General features: G+C 38.5%; 2 protein-coding genes and 3 long non-coding RNA genes across 5 annotated transcripts; 1 reads left to right on the top strand and 4 right to left on the bottom strand.

Moving 5' to 3' along the window:
* Positions 1-9551: 9551 nt before the first annotated feature.
* LOC124435993 lies at positions 9552-12089 on the bottom strand. The gene is made up of 7 exons (XM_046985921.1): positions 11874-12089; positions 11616-11789; positions 11213-11396; positions 10589-10793; positions 10280-10482; positions 10051-10138; positions 9552-9885 (listed from the first exon to the last, which is right to left on the bottom strand). The coding sequence occupies exons 1-7, from the start codon at positions 12087-12089 to the stop codon at positions 9552-9554; spliced, it is 1404 nt and encodes a 467-aa protein (XP_046841877.1).
* A 102-nt stretch (positions 12090-12191) lies between these two features.
* LOC124436996 lies at positions 12192-12703 on the bottom strand. Its single transcript, XR_006945561.1, has 3 exons — positions 12623-12703; positions 12310-12484; positions 12192-12206 (listed from the first exon to the last, which is right to left on the bottom strand). It is a non-coding gene; the product is annotated as an uncharacterized LOC124436996 (long non-coding RNA).
* Positions 12704-12729: 26 nt separating this feature from the next.
* Positions 12730-13063, bottom strand: LOC124436995. The gene is made up of 2 exons (XR_006945560.1): positions 12847-13063; positions 12730-12772 (listed from the first exon to the last, which is right to left on the bottom strand). It is a non-coding gene; the product is annotated as an uncharacterized LOC124436995 (long non-coding RNA).
* A 510-nt stretch (positions 13064-13573) lies between these two features.
* Positions 13574-17790, bottom strand: LOC124435992. The gene is made up of 2 exons (XM_046985920.1): positions 14466-17790; positions 13574-14322 (listed from the first exon to the last, which is right to left on the bottom strand). The coding sequence occupies exons 1-2, from the start codon at positions 17788-17790 to the stop codon at positions 13574-13576; spliced, it is 4074 nt and encodes a 1357-aa protein (XP_046841876.1).
* A 3949-nt stretch (positions 17791-21739) lies between these two features.
* Positions 21740-22459, top strand: LOC124437444. The gene is made up of 3 exons (XR_006945688.1): positions 21740-21758; positions 22128-22216; positions 22379-22459. It is a non-coding gene; the product is annotated as an uncharacterized LOC124437444 (long non-coding RNA).
* The last annotated feature ends 809 nt before the right edge of the window (positions 22460-23268 follow it).

Here is a 23268-nt window from a genome sequence, read left to right as displayed (position 1 = left end):
AACATATTCCGAGCATATTCATGGCGTATTCGGCAAGATTCGAGACGCTTTCGGTGATTTTACAGTTCAGAGTTTAACTGGATGATAATACTACTTTAACAAGACGTTTAATTTGAAGTTTTTGTTCTGTTAACACAAATTTTTTAAAGAAAATTACAAAATTCATTCAATTTTCGCTTTTGATCAAATTTTGCTGTATTTGAGCAAAATTTTTAATCATAAAAAAGTCAACTCTGGAAAAACTTAAGTGGCAGAATTCTGACCGTGGCTCAAGCCACTTTCGCCATGGCCTAGATCCGCCCCTGCGTCAGTTACAGCTTGAAAGTATACTTTAATCACATCGATTTTACATCATGTCCAAATATTTGTACTTGGACATTGTAAAAATTGGTTATAAATCGACTGATTCCAGCGAAGATGAAATAGGATGTCGTGCACATGTACCAAAATTTAATATAGGAGCAACGATATTTAGTAAGAAAATACATTAAAAGGTTTTTATTTGTATTTTTTTTTCATTTTAAAGAACAAACCTTGTAAAAGCAATGTGTCAGACAAACAAAGTCCATCTATGATAAAAGATTTGAACATTTCCAGCCAAAGCGATGTATGTTCAGTGAGAGCATTTAATAGACTAATTCATTTACTTTTGAAAAAAATATTTCGAAATTTTATTAGGCAGAGTAATAAAAAGAATTAGTAATAATAACATATTATACTAGAACAGCAACAATGCTACCACAGATGAAGACAGAAAGCAGCTAAAGTCAAGCAATCTTTCTTGCAGCCCTAGAAAAAGTCTTCGCTACCTTAAAAAGGTCATTGAAGCGATTTCGTTTATTTTCATACGAGCGTTACTTCTGTAATAATGCATTGGCAATAGTGCTTTTACGAAATTCTGTCATAATGATGTGTTTTTCATGGTTACTGTAGCTACTTAACAATTTTTGATAAATATCAACCAAACGCATTCAAAATGCCTTTATGATTTTTTCCGTCGTAATTTCCGTATAACTTAGAGTCAAATTTAAAATTCTGTTTCACTACATTCTTTTAGTCATAGCAATAGAAATATTGTCGCTAGGTTAGTTTTCCGTTAATATTTTTTTAAGAGCTATATACAAGTACTTTGTTTATTTCATTGAATCTTACTTTTTGCAATATGTGAGAAACTATAACGCTAGTGATTCATCGTTAAAAGAAGGATTGACTCATGTTTTGCAGTATAACTACCGCTCGTATCAAAGGATGCAAGTAATTATTTCTAGCACATAGAATTACCTCAGTGAATGAAAGTTAAAACGAATTGTGTTAAAGAAATGTGGACCAGCAGAGAAGTGTGACCTCAACAAATATTCGTATCTTATCTTTAAAAAGGAAATTACATGTAGGACACTCTTTGCATAAGTGCATGCAAAGCTTTTACTTAATTATGGTTTCAATTAATACACATTCTCTTTATTGTATGATATGAGTAATATAAGATTGACTTTTTTTAAAATTGGAAAAGCACAATTTTTTAACTACCTACATGGTACCGTTTGAGAAGAAAAATTGTCCTTTCCTGACCCATGATCGTGTCTTTTCATATATTGTTGCCTTTTATGACTCGTAGCTGTACAAACTGAAATTTGATATTTTTTACATTTTAAACAGAACGTTTCCGAAGAGGCTGTCGTTTATGTCCATGACAGAGATTTCAGTGAAAGAAGTTCAATGAGCGAAAGTGATGAAGGGTGTGAATGAATCTTCTTAAACACTTACGTTTCTCAATGCTCTTACGCATTTTTTCTACTATTTGTATAGAGTTTTTGATGGATACTACAAGGAAAATTTATCACTTCCGCAATTTAAGAGTGGTAAAGAAGTCCTCTCGCCAGAAGAGAGAGTCAAAGTTTTACTTGTACCCCATCCTCCTGAGCGAGTAGGTAAGATTACACCCACCAATGTATCAAATAACTTTACATTCTTGATTGACGACTCTGAATTTAAAGAATGGGATGATTGGAAATGTGACGATTTGGGTGCTTGGAAAAACAATGGGGTGAAAAAGACTCGATTTTGTATTTCTGAGGGAAGGGTAAGCGAAGTAAGTCAATGTAAAATCAAGAAAAATGAAGATTTCTATACATTGGTGAGAATGTATTACAAAAGCAAGACATCTCCTGATTTTAAGAAGTACGTGGCATATCTAGAAGGTACAGGCATTTTTAAACATTTTGGACACAATCATTTTACTGGCATTGATTTTTGACCATGACCGATTTAATTCTTCATTGAAGACAGAACTTAGATTGTAATTTTTTTTTTATGTTGCTTGTAATTGCTCACTTCCTTTGTTGCAACCCACATCTAGAAATTAAAGCATTATTAATGGTTCAGTATATATTCGATGGAGAAGAACACGAAATTATGCCCAGTCCTCATGGTAACTCACCGCAGAAACAAGCAGGTGGTTATATTCGCACAAAACCAAGCATATTAAAAAGAGTAAAAGCAGTTGCTGAAACATCTGGACCTAGAGGAACCTTTCATTGTGTGAGCGAAGAAAGTGGTGGTTACTTAGGTGCCAGTGCAACAAGTGACCTTCCCAGAAACAGAACGCAAGCCTAAAATTGCCGAGCAGAAACAAAGCAAATCACGTGTATTAAAAAAGTTGACTCTCTTGCTGTTCTTCTCCAGGAGTGCAAGAGGCAGCAAATAAGCCAAGGGAAAGATCCCTTTATTCGTGACGTATCAGCTGCTCCTGAGGTCAGATGTGTCTGTGTTACGATTGGCAACTTAATGAGATCGAGCAATTCTGCACTAATCCTCAAAACTTTGTGATATTTTCTGCACATCCCACATTCAATCTAGGAAACTTCAATTTAACTGTTACGACGTATCGCAATTTGAAAGTTGTAACAAGAAGAGAAGGTCATCATCTTATAATAATAAGACCTCTTCTAATTAGCCAAACCAAAACAACCGAATCGTGTGATTACTTCTTTGGGAAATTGACTTCCCTTAATAAAAACATAAAAAACGTTCTTGCCATTGGGACAGATGGGGAAGAGGCTTTGATCAGCGCCATGAAGAACAATATGTGCTATGAAATTCACTTCCGATGCTTTGAGCACTTCCGCAAAAACTGTAAATTACAACTGAGAAAATCAAATGTGTCGGATACAGCACAAAGTACTTTTCTTGATGACGTATTTGGAAAAAAATTAGGGGAAATTTGTGAAAAGGTATGCTTGCAAAAATCTATTAGTGAACAACCATTTGTCATAACATTGCGCATTTAACGTTATCTTTTAGGCTTACCAGACTCCATCGATGAAAGGGAATTTCTCTCCAATCCCAATGCGCTGAAAGAGATATGGGATAAAAAAGAACCTTAATTCTTGGGTGCAAATCAAGAGCCATCTTTCTTCAAATTTATGTATGAAAAGGTAGCTGTATCCTAAAAATCATAATTTTGTACAATATATTCCATAAGTTTCCTTCTCAAGAAACCTTTGTGTCTACAGTGATTGAACTGTTTATTCTTGTTAAATTTACATTTCAACCAAAGGTGTCTAAATAAATTTTCTAATAGACGCATATGATCGCAGAAAGTATGCTGACAGAAGTTCAAAAGAATTGTGGAATGAGAGACCCACCCCCACCATTCTACACAAATGTACCCGAATCTGGCAATGCTATCATAAAGAGAGCAGTGAACTTTCAAGAAAATGAGATGTCAACATTTGCGATGAAAATCGGACAACTAATCAAGCAACAACGTGAAGATGTAAGAGGTGCTTTACTTAATAGCGGTCCCTACAGGCTAATCGAGAAGTATTCTCATCTTCAACTCACAAAACAACAATGGTTTGCTAAGAGCGCTGCCCAACGTAAAGCTCACGAAAGAAAACTAGACCAGACCTTTTGCGTAGAGGATGAGCAAAGTAAAGAAGACGAACCTCTTTCTTTCTCCTTATCACTAACATTTGAGGACGCTAACCTATCGAGTGTACCAGTCCAAACTGTGGAAAGAGTTTTCAGAAAAGCTCAGAAACTGTTAATGCAGGATGGAGCTATAGTTTCTGCCCCAGGAGGAAACAGTAAATCTTTTCTCGTTTTAAGCGAAACATCGCGAAGACCTCACTATGTATTCATTGAAAATAGTGGGAAAGTTACGTGTGAAAACTGCCCTGGATGGGACTCTGCACACTTTTGCAAACATGCCGTGGCAATAGCAGTAAAAACAAACACTCTAAAAGAATATGTTGCATGGCTGGAACGTACATTAAATCCCATTAACATTACAACTCTTGTCACCTTCGACTACAGTAAAGGTGTTGGAAAAAAGGGAAATAAGCCAGCTACCAAGCGAAGAAAGGGAGGTAGAAAAAAGAAAGACAATGATTCGATAATGATTGTGGATCGAATAAATCAGAGTAATTTGCAATCACAGCAAAATCAGGTTCTACTTCATAAGCCACAAACTATAGGGCAATATTATTTTTAACAGCAGCAAACACAAATCGAGCAGCGAAAACAGCAAGTACAACAAAAAATTCGCAGAACTTACAACATCTCCATCTCCATCATCAAAATTTGCAAGAACATGCACAACAAATATGCAATCCACAAGAATCCACACCATACAGGCATTACGATCGGCTCAACATAACAGGTCAATTAGTACGTGAAAACACACATCCTCTCATGTCGCAACCCTCCCAACTTATTAACCCTTTTCCATTATCTGAAGATATCTGCATTTCTCCTGGATATCCTAACCCAATATATGGGTCGTATCTACTGTATTTACTGCAGTATTGTCCACCTCAAGTCAAAACATGCTATGGATGCAGCCTGCAACTTAAACCAGGTGGTTTCATAAGAAATCCTCCTTATGATTTAGTAATTGTATCGAACACATTGAGAGGATATTATGATAACGAAGGTACGCTAAAACAACTTCCAGGAAACGTCTATTACCATGTTTACACAGGCTGCATAAGAAGTAAACAATCCCATTTTGCGGCAACACTTGTGCATGTGCCTTATCGTATTGAACCTAGATTGAAGAATGAGCATGAGATATTCCTTCGGGAATTCGGCATAATTTTCTAGACAAGAGAATCTATTTTGGTGTTGTCATATAGTTTAGGTATTAACAAAAATTAGTTATTAATCTGCTGATCTCTTTTAAGTTTGACTTAAAGGCAGTGCAAGCAAAAAGGTCACCTCAAAATTAAGTTTCAAGTAAATTATGTCGAAGAAGATGAACGTATAACATTAAATATACAATTTCAAACTCTTCACATATTTTGGGTTCATTTCCTATTCATTTCTGCATAATTAAGTCTTTCAAAATTTAGCTGTAAATATCATCGTACAATCATTAAAAACAGAGCTGCACTAAGCTGTTTCCACTGTTTGCCTATACCTATGTCTCTTAATAGCATCATTTAGTTTCGTATTTATTTTAGCTTTTTCAATGTTTATTTTTCGACGTAGAATAAGAGTATTTTACGAACGGACTAAAGCATTTTATTTGCGCGTTTTGCGTCCGCCGTCCGCGTCCGCTTTTTATCTACACCCTTGTTACCAACGATAGTTTGTTAGATCGTCTCCGGTGTTGATATTTAACGAAATATCAATGCCAAATTCTACTTACCGTAGAGTGCCAAGACAAAGAACACAAATTTGGTTGCCTTAAGGTTAGAAAACTTATGACATGTTATGCATGTTTGGTTACACAAAAATAATATAAGCAAATATAAATTGATTTGATGTGATGCCCGATGGATTTGTCATTTGTGGTTTATTTATGTAATTCAAAACCAAACAAATTTTCAAATTTCGATCATATTTAAAACGTTTCTATTGATTTATTCCTTAATGTGTTCAATAGTATACTTAAGATAAGATATGCAAAAATGAACTGAAGCATGATATATGAAATTTACATAACATTATTTTAGATCTGCTACAAATGGCAACTGCCTCTATAGTTCATGGTCAATTCTGCTTGTTGGTGACAACTCTGTGGTGACTATTTGAGGCTAATGACCTCTATAGAATTACTCTTATATGCTGATTAATATGCAAAACATCCATGTTTTTCATATCTTTTTGAAACTCAGCATAACAAACACTTTGATTCTATCTCAAGTATTTGTGGCCATGTCAGTCTATTTTGAAGCTATTGATAATGCTGGAAGTGGTTGTTCTGTTGCTGAACTGGTCAGGGCGTAAGCTGTGTTAAATGCAAAAGATATGGCATGGACTGGGTTTGTTTGTTTGTTGGCACTCTCTACAGTTACATCCTGTAGCATTTTTTCTTACTATCCTGACATACACTCTTGTGCTTATAAGGGGGAATTTATTATTTAACCAAAAAATTGAATCTTGAATTCTGTCTAGGGCTTGTGCTTCCACTAGTAATTATTTGCGAGTTTTGTTTTGCTTTGAAGGTTTAGCTCCTCAAGCAGCTGCATTCAAACACAATAATTATGTGCCTTTGATACTTAGTGGGAAGGGAACTAAAAGAAAGGGAAATAGTCACTTGTCACGGGCTAAAAAGCCCAGTATACAAACAAAGTTGAGGTTTACACCTTCTGGTCCTAATGAGACAAACATGACAACTAAGGCTTATCCAAATTCTATATCGCACAGTAGCACTTTGGGTCCTTGTGATGCTTCTTCTTTTATTTCATCTTCTACCTTGCAATTACTTCTTAAATGTTTGCCCCTGAAGATAACAATCATCAATATGTGCTAACAAAATGTGTCCACTTGAGTGCAAAACATGTAAATTGATAAATTTCTTTACGCCATGAAAAACGTAAAAATTTTTGAATCGATGCCTTTATCTGTATAGAGTAGTACGTATCTTTTAAGTCCAGTGATGCCATAAAGCAATTTTTTTAACTAGCTTAATGACATTGTGAATAAAGTCCATCTTAAAATTATGATAGACCACTGACTCGTTAAAAGCTTTCAAATTCAGAATTAGTCGGTGTGACCCATCTAATTTAGGTCGTAAAAGTATACTCGAGAGGATTTGTCCCACTTTCCATTGAGGTTTTTACCCTCTGTGCGGGTTCCTATGCTGGATTTACCATAAAAAAATTTTGTTGCTAGAAGAATGTCCCTGTTTGTAAGAAGGCATTGGTTTTTTGGCAGTAAAGTACGTTCTGTGATTTCCACTTATCATAGAGGAGCTGATGTGACTCGCCTCTTCAGCCTCTTTTAGATTTTTGGCCAATTCATTTGCGAACAGTAATTTGCTGTCTGCTTGGTCCTTGAGTGCACATATTGCTGAATATTCCTGTTTAATTGCAGGTTTCATCTGCTCTTTCTGCGCCAATGATATATTATTGTGTGCATGGGCCATCAACGCTATGGCATCAACTAAGTTGGAAAATACCTGAGAGTTTTCTCTGCTACAGCCTGTAACGACCAACGAGTGTGTTGCTTGTAAAATTGCCAACGTGGCTTTGAGTACTGTTTGTTGTATGTTGAACATTTGTATATCTGCCTTCTTTTTCTTTGAATTTAAAAATTGCCATATCTCTGGGTTAATCTTCTTACACCACATTCCTGGCAGTTTTCAGGACGTGTGTATTTCTCTAGGTTTAGCTTTAACTTTTCGGGGTTCATTTGTTTGCCCCATCGTTTTAGCACTATATCGGCTAACTTTTTTTTTAAATTAGGGCCTGTGCTTTCCTCGTCTGACAAACCTTTAGCGAGGTCGTCTAAGAAGTAATGCTCTTGGGCGTTGCGTTCATTTCCACTCGTTTTTGTTATTTCACCGTCGGTACTCTTGCCAGCAGTGCCCACAAGTTTTGCTAACTCGTCCTCGCTATCGCCAACAACAATGCTTATAGCATAAATAGACTTTTTGCGACGTTGTCGCTTGCCTCTACTCCTCCCAGAGGATGTTTCTGGCTCTTGCTCGCTATCAGAGTCATTGTCATGCTCTGTTAATTGTCGTTTTCCACTGCCCGTTGGGCTTTCACATTTTAAAGGCTTTTTAGCTAGTATATGTTCAAATAATTGGGCCATGTTGCCCATCGTAACTTCAATGTTGGCTATAGACTTATGAATGTATGTCGTAGCCTCTTTAGCTCCGCCTCTAGGCTGTCTCCATCTAAATGTATGTATTGGATTTAAAAGGATTTTCTTTTCCATTAACTCATCCGTTGTAACGTTTCAGCAAACTGCTTACACTGATCAGCAAATGCACATGCGCATCTCATGGGACTACTTCGTGACAGGGACTGATGACAACATAGAACTGGACTTATACAGCAACGATACCTTAAATCAATCATACAAAATACGTGTCGCACAAATTAGCTACAAAGAAACAAGACAAAACTAATCACATTGCTGAACATCGCCGAGTGATAAAGCACAACATTGAGTGGGACACAGCAAAATGCATTACTTACATCACTAACAATGGCTTAAATTAGATAGTTGGTACACCAACTTGGAACGAACCCCCCTGAAGAGATCACTGAATTTACCGGCACTTTACATACGACTTATTCGCAATAGAAATACACGAGCAACTAAAAACATCACACTTCACACTAATACACAAATGACACTCACATATTTCCTGTGCGCACAATACAATGACGTAAGAACGAGACAAAAAATACGGCTAACCTGACGTTTACTCCTCATTTGACTCTGAAGATGACTTCCGTTAAGGTTGTCGAAACGTCAGTCACTTATCATTTTTAAGTAAAGAATGGATCATGTACACTGTTATTTTTGAGGTGTTGAACTAGCACTTTCTCTAGTGCTAAACTGACACCCACCGGTGGTGTTAAATAAAAGGTGTTATTATAACACCAATATTGGTGTTGATTTAACAACATATGACCTTAAACATATTGTAGCGTGTCAAATTTACACCTCAACACTTTAACACCTAATTAATAGTGCTGAAATAGCACCTTGTTCTGCCACAAAGGTGCTAAAGTAACAATGTTTTTTGATGTTAAGTGGTTGGTGTTAAATTAACACCATTAGCAAGAGTTACAATAATTTATAAAGGGCGTTAATTCTGCACCACTCTCCTTGTAAAATCATGGGTGTCAAAATAACACTTATTTTAACTGTTTTTTTAACTTATTTTTATACTTATATCAAACTGCAGCTGTTTTCGTTCTGACACGGATAACAGAACAGTTGACTTAGGCGTTCATTTAAACAGTTTAAAAACTTCGTAAAAAATAGCGGCAATACATATGTTATATTAACCAAAGCTGGATTAAGCATGGATTTTATAGGGGGAACCTTGGCTTTGTGAGTTCTTTAAAACCTAAAAGTAATAAGAAATACCGTTTTGGCACACCTAAATGTAACCGTGTTGACCAGAACATAGATGGGTGAGCACCCCTGCACCTGCTCCCTATAAATCATTCACTGATAATAAGTACACAGGTTAAACAGTAAATAGAATAATTTATACCAAAGATAATCAGCTTTTTTGAAAGGCCATAATATATACATTACGATAATGCATGAATATGCTGTGTTCAGGAAAGTAAAATTTATTCTACATCTATTTCATATCTATGGCAAATGTATTTTGTGTTACACCCAAATGGCTTTATCAAGTTAAATGGCAAATTTGAGGTTAACTCTTTAAAATATTTAATTTTAATTTCCTTCTGTTTTGACTGAGCAACTTCATAAGCCTGATAATGTTCAGAAAACCTGACAGTCTGTTTTCTTGAAACAACAAACATGGCAGTTGCAACATTTTGGTTAATGATATAAATACCAATAACTTCCCAAAACTGGGGAAATTCAACATAATCATAACCAATGTGGACAGTAGCTCCTACTTTATATTTTGTTCCATTGATAGTAATCCATTTGGTACTAAAATTATAATAGGAAAAATATTAATATTATTTAGTTCAAAGCAATTAATTGTGTACATAAACTTTACTGAAAAGCAAGTAAATAAAGAGCAATTTCAAGCAATTTCATCATTCACAATGAAGATATTTCAGTCACTCGACTAATTACATCAATCTGACTTACCTATACAATGGTGTTTGTCTGTTCACTTCAGGAGATTCTGTTCGAATGAGCCCACTCTCTTCAACATCACCAACATATAATGTTTTACCTTCAAAAAGACGAACATAAGTTTCTCTAATTACTGTAGCTGTAGCTTACATAAAAAATAAAACCAACTCAGGATAATGGATGCACCATTGAGCTATAACTATATATTGTTCTGAATGAAAGAAATCATTAAGAAATGCACCTGGCCCAATTTCAGTGCCTTTGCAAATAAACGTGCTATTTCCACCTTCAGCAGACTGTAGGCGATAACAAACTCCTTCTTGGTGCCTCTTTGCCAACGAGTATGGTAGCTTTATAAAATTACCAATCACTATTGCCAACCTCTTAAAGTAATGGTGTTTTGCTTCGTAGCGCATGCACAAACTTCGCACAAGAGGCCCAAATCTGTTAATTGATACAGAATACAGGAAAGAATTGTAAATTATTTTTGAAAACTGCTGGTTTTTGAAGCCACATGGTTTGTAATTGTAAATCAGAATTCTAAACTTACTGAAGTATTGCTCTTGGCATATGAACCATGTAGTGCATCTTTGGAATGATACTGCATTCTGGAAACAATTCTTTAAAATTTTGTAATAACTTTTGAATGAGTATTTGAAGATATGAAACTTGCTCTCTGCTCACAATTGGAGTAAAACTTATACGAACAATTTGAAGTAAGGTACAGAGTAACCCCCAGTGCTGATCATCTACTTCTATAAGGTCACCAATAAGAAATGGCAAATGTAGGCCAAGACACCACATCTGATTTGCTAATAGGACGGAAAAGCGTCACAAATTATCTTCCTGAGGGAACGTGTGCTAATTACTTCATTTTTAGGGATCCCCTGACCTTAGAATACCTTATGGTATCAAATAGTTACATACTGTATATAGATCTATATAGAATTTAAGGATTTTTAAAATAGTGGAAAGGACATTACTGTACCGTGCTGCTTTAAACTATTGTCTGATGAAAAAAGTCTTTCGGTTTGAATTGGAGCAGGTTTATTGGTATCATTATGATAACCAAAATCAAATGCCTGCATCCTTTTATTAAGGTCGTCTAGTTTGAAGTATCTCTTTTCAAAGATGAATTCTTTTAATAATTCTTTAACAATGTATTGTAGCACACCTTCCAGTATATCATGCATAGCATCTGGGGGGAGTCCTCCAATGACATGATAGTACTTTGAGTTGTTAAGTAAAGAAAACTGATTCAGGCCATAAGTTTTTTTGAAATGCTCTCCTTGGTCCAGTTTTTGACACTGCTCATTGTAACCTTGCACTGTTCGCAAAACAAAGTCATCCTCATGAAACTAAACAAATAAGTTAAATTAAGTCACCCTAAACACAAACAGTATCTAGCACTGAAACCATTTAAATTAATTAAACCAACACATTGTCTGAAGTAAAGCACTTTTATATGAACTAAGTACTTTTTATTTTTCAAAGTTTACATACTATGGAGAAAGCATAAACCATGCAATAGGTGCAGTGGCAAGTGTCAAGCATTACTGTAGCTACATTATATATACCATTTCAGTTATTTCTGTAGCATTTCCCATACAGACTCTGCATTTTCTGTAAGACTGTGATCCTTGCTTAAACCCACCAAGATATTGTGAACCAAGATTATCTCCAGATATAAATGCAATTGTTCCTGCAAAGCATCTTCGCTGATTATTTATTATAAACTCATAGCCACCAACCTAAAAAGTTAATTTATTCCTTAATTTATTAGAGTTCTTAAAAGAACAAAACATGAAAAACATGCATCAACACTAGTCCAATACCTGTTCTAATTTTTGAAGGTCTCTAAGAAATGCTCTTAGCACAGGTTCCACATCATATATCTTGAGATGCTTACTAGACACTAGTCCAAGTAGTTGAATGGAATTGAGGTGAGACCGGTGTTCTGGGCGTATATTGCCCAATGTATAATAAAAAGCGGCGTGGAAAAATTCATGATGTGTGGCGTGGAAATTGATGATGTGTGGCGTGGAATTCATGGTAGATGTGTGGCGTGGAAAAATTCATGGACCGGTCAACCCCCCTGGCGGGGATTAATACTGGCCGGTATATAAATGTTGTTTGTGTTTGTGTGTTTTGTGTATAATAAAAAGCGGCTATATGAAATGCAAAAGGTAACTGGAAAATTTAATGAAATAGACATTTTTAAACCTACAGTATGGGAATTACGAGCACATTAAATTAAATTATGGTACTAACCTAATTTATGTTTGTTAGCTCTTGATCCTAATGGGTTACAAACTTCTACTTCATCAAAATAAATAAGAAGTTGCAATGCCAAGGGATCTTTACTGAATAGTGGGTGCTCTTTAAAGCCTTCACCATCACAATAATCAGACAAAAAATCACTGTTGCAAAAATGAGGATTTTCCACCTACACAAAATTGGATCGGATACTGTCATGTGCAGAACAAAGCTAAGGCAATGGTAATATTAAAATTTTCTATATTCAGCATTGTGTTCAATGGACAATTATATACATACATCACATGCACATGTAATCAACACAAACCTCGTTAAGAATTGACTCATCATTAAGAAGCTGTTGCAGACTTTCCAACAAGGGAATATAGTATGCATCATCTGTTTTTTCGACATCGCTCAATCTATTTCCTCTTCTTTTCTTTGTGTGGTATTTTCCAAGAACAATCTTTTGTGGTTCCTAAAAAGTGAAATATTGATTGTAAAATTTTGATTACTTTTTTTATAAATTTCTAAACCAATTTTACAACTTACCACAAGATTAAACTCCTTCTTGTAGTATTCATATTGGAGATACTCTTGGTCAATACCAGCAAAAGGATTTGAGATTGGGTTGTCTTCATCAAATAACTCATTCACCTCTGGTAGGTTGTTTAAGTCAATCCCAGCGTTTTTAAGGCAGCTAGTTATACCAGAATTTAAAAGGTTAATGCTTGTTTGAGTAACCTTCGTAGCATTCTCAACGAAGGAATCAACAATAGATAAGACTTAGTCTATTTCACGAAATGAGGATCTTGTAAAATATATATTGAGAGACAAAATACAAAGGTCATTCGTTTACGAATGACAAACAACAATAACGGTTGGGTCCAGGCCCCTTATTACTCAACGATTATCCCATTATGCTCTATCCCCCCCTAAGTCTTTACTAGTATAGGAAAGCGTAATATAAAGTTGTTCTATGATATTTGTTCATCCTCTCAATTTTCTAACAGCCCTTTCTTGTTGAAATCGAGTAATCTGCGTAGAGCTAGTGGTGCTTTCTTGCTTGGCTTTGTGGTCGCTGGTGTAGGTTCACTGGCATCTTCAGGTATTTTGGTTGCGTTTGGTGAAGTTCCATCTGCGGTATCTGTGCTCGGTAGTGGTGCTGGCTCCGGGGTGTCAGTCTGTGTCGCCGGTCTTAGACATGGTAATGACGGTGTTTGTTTTCTGCTGGCTGTCATTTTGTTGGGAGTAAGGTTCTCCGTTGAGACTTTTGGTATCAGCAGCAGGTCCGTATCAATAGTATTTTGGGTAACTGCTCTTGTACAGGTGTGAATTGCCGCAGAAATTTTCTGTTTCTTAGTGTAATTCTGTTGGACCCGTCGACTTTGACGCGGTATTGATCGTGTTGAAGGACTTCGATGACTGTTCCAGTCTTGTCCCATTTCGTAGGGTACGGTCCTGTTTGGTTCTGTATTCTTACGTGATGTCCAATGGACAGAGGTGGTAATCTTCTTGTGTGTTCTGACCAACGTTCCGCCGCTCTCATGTGCCGGTTTCGTAAAGCCTCCTCGCGAGCATTGAGTGTTTCCCTCCAGGTGACGTGTGGCCTATAACGGCCGGGGAAAATTGGTATGAAATCCTTAATGGGTCTACCGAAGACGCATTGGGCCGGTGATAATTTCGTGTCGGTATCAGGCGTGTTACGATATTGTAGAACAGCAATTTGTAAGGCGTTTGTGTTGAGGCTACCAGTGGGGCCGGTATTGTTCGTGATGAGGCGTTTCACAGTTTTAACGGCAACCTCCGCGCGGCAATTTGAGTGCGGGAATGCAACGGAGGCGAGGCGGTGGTGTACTCCCCATTGTTTGAGGAACTGCCGTGTTTTGACGGCGGTGAATTCTGGTCCGCCGTCAGTAGCGCATTCGTCTGGGATCCCAAAGGTGGTGAAGACGCGACGTAGGCAATTGATTAGTCCGTCGCAACCGTCTTTGGCTCGTTCGATAATAGGCCAGTTAGAGTAACGGTCTACGATTACGAGATAGTTGGATCCTTTGTAGTGGAAATAATCCGCACAGATGCACTGAAAGGGTAGGCTGGTGAGATGGTTGGTGTGGGTGGTGCGCTGGGTTGGGATGGTGCCATCCGGTTGCAGTGGTTGCATTGCGTACGCATTGCTGCAATATCTGAGGTGATTCCCGGCCAGAAGACTGAGTCCTCTGCGCGGGATGTCATAGATGATATGCCCTGGTGTGCCGAGTGTAGGACTTCCAGGATATTTTTGCGTAACAGTGGTGGGATAACCACACGATCTCTGTACATGATGACGCCGTCCACTGTGTAGAGGCTGTGGCGGAACTGGTAGTATTCTTGTAATGGTGTTGGCAGGTCATTACGTGAAGCTGGAAAGCCAGATTCAATGACATTCATGAGATCGTGCATAGTGGTGTCGCTTGCAGTTGCCATGCGCACCCTGTCCCAGGTTGTGGCGACGTTTGTAAGTGCTAGGGAAGCGAGTGAAGCGATGGTTTCGTCAAAGCCGGTGTGTATGGTAGTGTCCTTCAACTCTGCTATGTCGTCCTGGAGGTAAAGCATGGTGGGGTTCTCTGGACCTGTGGGGTGGCGGGAGATCGCATCGGCGGCTTTGTGACGGATACCAGGGATATGGATCATTTTGAATCTGTACCTCAGTGTCTTCTCCTTGAGATTACGTAGGCGGGGGTTTGGGATGTTTTCCAATGTCCGATCACCGAATAGTTTGAGCAGGGGTTTGTGGTCTACGGCGATTGTGAGGTTGGTGCAACCGAGCACGAAGAACCTGGCTTTGTCAAGGGCGTCTGCGACTGCCAGTGCCTCCCCTTCTATTGGTGCATATCGGGATTCAGCAGCATGTGTGAAGCGGCTGCCGACCAGGCTGATCTTCCACCCGGTGTGGCAGCATAGTGGTCCAGTCGACTGGCATTCACAGTGTTTTTGCAGTAGCCAGAAGCCGATGCCGTGTTTTGACCAATCAGTGGCAAGACAAGTGGGACGTGTCTTGTCAAAGATGCGAACGCCCTCGTGGATTTCATTTATGATAACGGATTTGGATTCCTCAAAGAGTGTGTTAAGTTCCTCGTCCCAATAAAACTTCGTGCCGGGTTTTAGCAGTTTTCTAAACGGTAGCATGCGTTCAGTGGCTCCAAATGCGTATGAGACTTGATTGATCAGGCCAAACCAAGAGCGGATGTCAGTGATACTGCGCGGCTTTGGGAAATGGCGAATAGCATCGATGAATTTCCTGCTTGGGCGAACAGAGTTTGATGTGATTTCAAACCCTGCAAACTCGACTGTATCTGAGCCGAAGACAAATTTGTCTGGGTTGAGGATAATGCCGTTTCGACCGCAGATATCTAACCATTCGACAGCCTGATGAAAACTTTGGGTGAGGTTATCTGCCCAAAGTAGGGTATCGTCTATGCATTTGGTTTTGTTTGGAATGTGTGATACAATCTCATCGAACCGGCGTGAGTAACCGTCCCCCGAGGCAATGTACCCTTGTGGCGCTGACTTATACCGATAGCGACCCCAGGGAGTGATAAAGGTGGTGAGGTGTCTGTCGTCTGGGTGAAGGGGAACGCTGTGATAACCGTTCCAGCAGTCGAACACTGACTTCTTTTTGCCACTGGGAACAGAGCGTGCCTGGTGAAAAGGGCTCTGGGTGTGGTGGGTCTCCCTAGTGGCGTTTGCATTTAGTGCCTGTAGGTCAACGGTTCGTCGTGGTTTACCGTTCTTTTTCGCACAGATGACCATCCTGTGGCACCAGGTGACAGGCTCGCCGATTGGGACGGGTTCAATCACGCCGAGGGCCACGTCTTGGTCAAGGCCAGCTTTCACCTCGTCCTGCCAGTGTAAAGGGACTGGGATTGGTGTATGGTGTGCTTTAGGTTTCGCATTTGGGTCAATCATGAGACGCATTGGTGGACCTTCCATGCGTGGCAGTTGTTGTTGCTCGCAAGTGTTAAACGTGCTGGACTTGTAGTGATGGAGCAGCCAGTCCTCTATTTTTTTCCGGTTATCTTCGATTGCAGGGAAGGGCAGTACTGTGGGTTTAGGTGGCGGCAGTTGGCGACGTTGGCAGTCACATGTGCGCTTTGATGGGTGTTCTGCTACAACGTGAATAGACTGGTTAGTATGTATGTCTACTGACATTGTGTCTCCCACGGTGGGGAAGCTGTTTGGGATGATTCCCAGGGCGGCGCATGTCTCACGACTGAGGAAGAGTTTATTTGAGTCACGAGTGACATATACAATTTGACGGCTCTCCAACACTCGTCCGTCTTTGGATTGACCAGAGAATCTCACGATGGCTGCACCGATGATATCGATGCCATTGTTGTTCGCAGCATGCATGCGCATAGTGACTGGAAGCAGGTCTTTCTGGCGTAGTCCTAGTCGTTTCATTATATGCATGCTAGCAAGGCAGCTCTGGCATCCAGTGTCCGCCATAGCATTCAATGTGACTGAGCGATGTCTTGTAGAATGCAGGGTGTACCCGAGGGCTGTGTAGTCCTCTGGGTGACACTTCGCATTTATATGGAGGAACGGTTGGGATTGTGACGGTTTTTTCACCCAACGGTCATTCATGTCATTGTAAGTATGGTGGTCTAGCAGGATTCCGTTGTTGCAATGCTGATGGCTTTTTGTCATGCATAGGTTGTCAAACACTGCGTCCTCTTGGTCTCGGTTTGCGTTGTGTTTTGCGTCCCGACGCTTAGTTTTGTTTTTGCTTCTGCACATGGAGGCGTTGTGGTTAGGGCGTCCGCAGCTATCGCATGTTTTGCCGTAGGCTGGGCATTCCTGTCGTCGGACATTGGGTGGGGCGTTTCTACCATGGCCATGTTTGCCACAGTAGGAACATGGCCCAGTTTTATTGGTTTGCACGCCCTGGGTCATATTGTCTTGTTTGCCGCGGCGATATTGGCTTCTGGTAGCATCGATGCTTTGGCTATTGAGTAGGTGGGTGGCCGAACGTCTGCCGGCTTCTTTGGCTTCTATGAACAGAAATGCCTCCTCCAGTGTCATATTTTGATTTTTATCGCTGAGCAAGTCTAGTTGGATGTCGCTGTCGGCGATTCCAACGGTTAATGCGTCGCGTAGGATATTGTCTGTGTAGTTGATTTCTGTTGCGCAGTTGGGACAGTTAATCGTAAACTTGCATACGCTGGCTTGTCCACGAAGACGTGCACCGAAGCTGCGGATAGTTTCGTCACGGTCCTGGCGCATGTTGTGTAGTTTGATGCGGGCCACCATCGTGTTTTCCTCTCGTACAGCGAGTTTGCGGATTGCAGCCATGACTTCGTCGATGGGTTTGTTTGTGAGGGTGCCGCCAGCGTTTCTGGTGAGGTCCTTACGAAGCGTTTCGTCACAGCATTCGAGTAATTGGATTACTTTGTCTTTGCCGGTTATTTTGTGGCTTCGACATAATCCTGCCAGCGCGTTTGGAAGTATGTCCATTCCTCACTGGACCCAGCAGCGGATATAGTTGGCCGTCTGACCTTTTCAATCTTCGCCGTGGCGTTGATGCCCGTGCGTGTGTTCGTTGCTTGGCTGTTATTGTGAACGCCGGTCGAGTGGATTTGCAACAATACCGCTGCGAGTTGGTCCTCAGCTTCCTCTGTCTCGTAATCGCAGTCTGGATAGGGGCATTTGTACTTCGGCATTTTTGTGCACACGTAAGGTTATGACCTGCCTCTGGTGGATGGGAAGTACTCGGAGTAATTCAACGCCGCCGGAAAAATGGCGCCAAATATCAGCGATCGATAAGATGGTGGTGTTTACTGCAATTTTTTCTTTATCTCGGGGTCAGAAGGGAGTGTTATTAACGCCTTTACCGGTGCTGCTCGTTACTTTGGTTGTATGGCTGCCTTCGGGTTAATAAATTTCGTAGATATTCTCCTGCCCCTTGGCCAAATAGGTTCCGTGTTGTTGCTGATGGCGTGTCGCGTTCCAAACTACTTATAGTGTTGGATTGTCCGATCTTTTCGTCTGTATTTCGCCCGTCTGCCGTTATAGGTCGTTTTAATTGTTGTTTGTCATAGATAAGACTTAGTCTATTTCACGAAATGAGGATCTTGTAAAATATATATTGAGAGACAAAATACAAAGGTCATTCGTTTACGAATGACAAACAACAATAACGGTTGGGTCCAGGCCCCTTATTACTCAACGATTATCCCATTATGCTCTAAACAACAGTTTGAGGTACACGTCCTCTGTCTTTGAAATTTAACAAACATAAAGCATTCGCTCTAGATAAATTGTCCTGGTCAGCCATAATGTCAAACTCCCTGTTCAGGGTCTGTATTATCAATCTCATGATTTTGATTAGCATCGTCGTTTCCCCTATCAGTATTCAACTCTGCGCTGTTCCTCGTATTGCGCACGATGTTATGTTTTCGAATAAGGTGATTTCTCAATGATAAAATTTCTTAAACGTCCTGGCACAACCATCGATGCCACAAACAACATAAAATTTGGTTCATCACGATGAATACGGCCAATATGTGTTATTAGTAATTGAAGAGAATCTGAAACGAATTCTAGGCAAATATTACATCGATATAGACGCTCCATGACATAATTCACTTCAAGAATACAATTCACTTCTGAAGAGAGTGCCGGCTCAACTCTGTTACCATATATGGTGTGAAATGTGATATTAGCGACTATATGCAAAAACGCGGTAAAATGCTTATAGCCAACTGTCACTGTCAAACTGTTTCATATTTCATTTCATGCTTTTCATCGTAATTTCACCTGTTTGTGCAGCGTTGTCAAATTATATTTTATTGTGAACTAAACGTAAAAGTCAATATTACCAAGCTAACAGAGCCATTGGATTTAAGTTATTTGCTTTCGACGTTCTCCCTTCTTTTAAAAAGGTAAATACAAAGCTTTTTTGAATGTATTTTCTTATGAAATTTCGTGTGACACATACTTCTCCTCGTGCTTATATTTCATGTAGAAATTTTTGTATTTGTGTTGTACAAATTTTTATACGTTTAAGGTCGGATGGATTCCACGTTGCTTGATAATCTTAAGAAGGCAGGGGTAAAGGACACTGTAATTTCTATTCTTGAAGATGAAGAGGTATGTGTATAAAATTAAATTTAGCATGAGTGCATGAATTTTTGCGTGTTGACGTTGTGACTAGACGACTTTTTGTTGCTTTTGTTAACACTGCTTGGTAAATATGGACTCCATACCGAAAAAACAATACTTGAATTTAGTGGGGAAAATTATTGAGGGAAATATAATGTAAAGATAAAAATGACTAAGTAATCTAAGACGTCAAGCATTATGAGTGAAAGTTCAACTGCTGTGGCTCCAAACTACATTAGACTATGAAGTAAAAATACCAAATCTTTATTGCAGCATGCTAAGTTGATGTTCGAATAAATTACTTCATTTTTTTTACTCCGGTCCGCGGAATCCTGGCAAATGTTAAAGCCAATAAATTAAGCTGTTTTAGTAATTTAAAAAAGTTATTTGGAAAACGTTTTTAACAATGGCTTTGAATGATAGTTCTCACTCGGAAAGCGAGTTTTACTATGCCGACGAGCTTGGAAATATCGTGGAAAATGTTAGCGAAAATATAGCAGAAAACGTAAACATGGATGAAAGGGACGAAAGTTTTACGCATGAAATTCAAGATTACATTATGGCACAACGGCCATAACCGCTTGACAAGAAATAAATACGTTATTTACCGTTTATATTTCGGTCCGAATAGAAAAATAGTTCCTCTCGACATAAAAAACGGCCTTTGGCCTCTGGCCGTTTGGGACCTCTGGAAAACATTTTTACATTTATTTCACGCGCGTTCTGATTGGTCAAAGCCCAATCCAAACATCAAATGGCTGTTCTTTTTTCGCTTGAAGCGAAAAAACAACTCGACCAGTATCCTCCTGTACGAACCTCTCGCTCAGTCATTAACATATATATATCTTTTTAATTTAATTTTGATTTTTTTGTACTTGAATAGTTTGATTCAGCTGGTATTTTAAACAATACATCTGAAGAGCTGTTGAAGGCATGTGGCATAAAAGTAGGGCAAGTTATACGAATCAAAATGCATTGGCAACGATTAACAGCTTGGACAAGTTTCTACCATTAAGAAATGTTCCATCCACCATTGAACCATCCACCCAGAAGATCGCTTTATCCACTAGTCATTCCTTCGCCATAAATGACAATGTCAGCAATTCTTCAGCTTCAATTGAAGAAGCTCATTCGTCAACAGGCACACCGTCACCTACAACATCCAGTACACCTTGACATACCATAGCATCTGAAAAGAGTGATCAACCTTCACCAAGCTTTGTACTTGTGGAAGAAAGGAAACCGAACAAGAACTGGATAAAAGATTTTAAACTTCCTATTTCTGTATGTTAAATAATATACCTCATAATAGGTCACATTCTGATGTTAAAATTTATCTTTTGTATTTTACAGTTTTCTTCAAGAGTGAATGAAGCACTGCAAGCAGGAAAACTTAATGGAAACCTTAGGGATGAGTTTACTAGGGACATTTGTTCTTCTATTAAAGCTCATACAATGTTTCCATCCAGAGAAGAAAAACAAAGAGTGGCGTCCATGATTGTAGAAAAATATACTTTTCTTGTCGATTCACTTGGAGCTGGTACAGTAAGTCATATTCATATTATTTAATGCATATGATAATCTTTAGAAGAAATCCTATAGCTTTGCTCGCTATCTCTTATAATGTACAGCATGAACTTTCTTCGTTACAGGGTCATGGTTGAAAGCAATCACTAATCGATTCAAAACATGCGTAGAAAGAAGACAAATTCAACAACAAGATCTGTTTGTGTGTCTCAAACTACACAAAAGCAGCCAGAAGCACAAATAAAAAGACGTAAGCTGTATGATGTTTATGATATGGATAATGGTGAGACTGCAGAAACGTGCGAAGAACATAAAAAAGCCATGGTAACCGAGATGACGAACACAAACAAAAGATATAGACTAATTAAAGAGCTCATGGAGTTGACCTACCCCTACCGGCGCCAACAATTTATAAATGAACCAAAAGTGTTGAATGAGCTACTGACTGAGTGTCCAGCTCTTCAGCTTGTTTCAGAGGTAAGAATAAATATTTTTTGAGCAGAACTATTGCATAGAACTATCCTCAAAATCATGGGGCAGCTAATTTTACCAGTTGTAGTTGACATCTTTGCAGTAAACTTGCTTTTTGTAACTTGTATTTTGCAACTGGAATAGGTAAAAGCAGAATTTGGTCGAATTTTGGCAGACCAAAATGCAGCCAGCAACATGGTTATCCATTACAATAATATGGTTCAAAATGTAATAAAATGGGCAGGCAATAGTGACAACAAACACATAAAATATTGATGTCAGACATGGAGGCCATGCTGTTGCAAAACCTAATAAGGAAGCTGGTATGTGTATTCAATTAAGTCTGTCCATTTACAGAGTTCCAGCGGTGGATTTATGGGAGGGTGCACAGGGTACTCACTTCTCTAAGCTCTCGTCAACAGCGTGGTGCATAGAGGGATAAAAAATGGCATTTTTCATGACTTTTAAGTTTTAATTAACGCTGAACATTTACTATTATTATAGATAAAATATTTAGCGAATTTATTTGTTTCTAACATTCGGATTTTAGTTGCTCACAAAACCAAGCCCCCCTAAAAACTCTATGCTCGATCCACCACTGTAGAGTTTCATCTTAAAGCATGAGCACTTAAATCTACAATGGCAAAATGCGTATACTGTAAATATTAATCAGTTGGTTGTATATTTTGCAGATATAAGGAGTGCAGTTACAGCATTGATTATTCAGGTTGTGTTGAATGAAAAATCCACGGCAAATTGCTTAGTTTTCAAGATCTGCTGCGTAAGTAATAGATATCGAAACTATATAAAAACTGCATGGATAAAATTTTATGTATGCTTTAATAAAAATACAATTATATTACTGTCATGGCATGACAATATTGTGTCTCACTTTCAATGACCTAATAATTCTAATTGTGTTTATGTTTATGCTGTTGTTTAGGAAGATGACTCTTTTGATGATGAAATAGCAAACACCACCTACCCACGACTAATTGGATCGGGAGAATTAGGGAGTCTGGACCCTCTTGTAATTGCTACTGAAGGGCAAATTTTTTTAGATCTGTCAAAAAAATATATAGAAATTTCATTGTCTATAGTACTACTTCTAGGTACATTTTATGTACTTAATATGGAGTATACACCAAAGGCCTGTAACATTTATGCCCTTTTGGAAGTAGTTTTGATAGGTAAGCCCGCAAATGCAAAGAAAAGGGTTTCAGTTCAAAAGTTTGTGAAAAGTTTGGGGCTTTAGAGATTATAATATAGTAGTATTTCTAAGATGTTTTATATATTTAGTTATATATATATATACATTTAACTTTACTTGTTTCATATATTGACTTGTTTATAGTATGTTTTATGTTTTGTATATATTTATATGTGTGAATACATGCATATAAATCATTTGATTTTTTTTTTAAATATATTTAATGCTTAGCATTTTTGTGTCGCGAGTTTAACTGGCCTTACATAAAACAATAAGAAAAGGGGTTACAAAATAACACCGAATTTAAGTGTCATTTTGACACCGGACGCTAAGGGCTAAATTAGCACTTTAACAAGTGCTATAATAACACCAAGAATAGGCGCTATTTTAGCACCAAACTCGGTGTTAATTTAACACCAGTAAGAAAATAACACCCGAAATGGTGTTATTCTGTACCTTTTAATTTAACACGACTTTTTAGTGTTAAATTAACACCTTAAAATTTACAGTGTATATATTACATTGTGAAATTGTGACAGTGCTGTTATTTCAAACCCTCTAATTATTGGTCGTGTGTGACAAACACGGTTGTTTTTTACTAATGTTTTCATAAATTGACTCCT

The sequence above is a fragment of the Xenia sp. Carnegie-2017 genome, unplaced genomic scaffold (genome assembly GCF_021976095.1).
Source record: "Xenia sp. Carnegie-2017 unplaced genomic scaffold, XeniaSp_v1 HiC_scaffold_16, whole genome shotgun sequence".
Taxonomy (NCBI): Eukaryota; Metazoa; Cnidaria; class Anthozoa; order Malacalcyonacea; family Xeniidae; genus Xenia; species Xenia sp. Carnegie-2017.
This window is presented reverse-complemented; position numbering and strand designations above follow the sequence as displayed.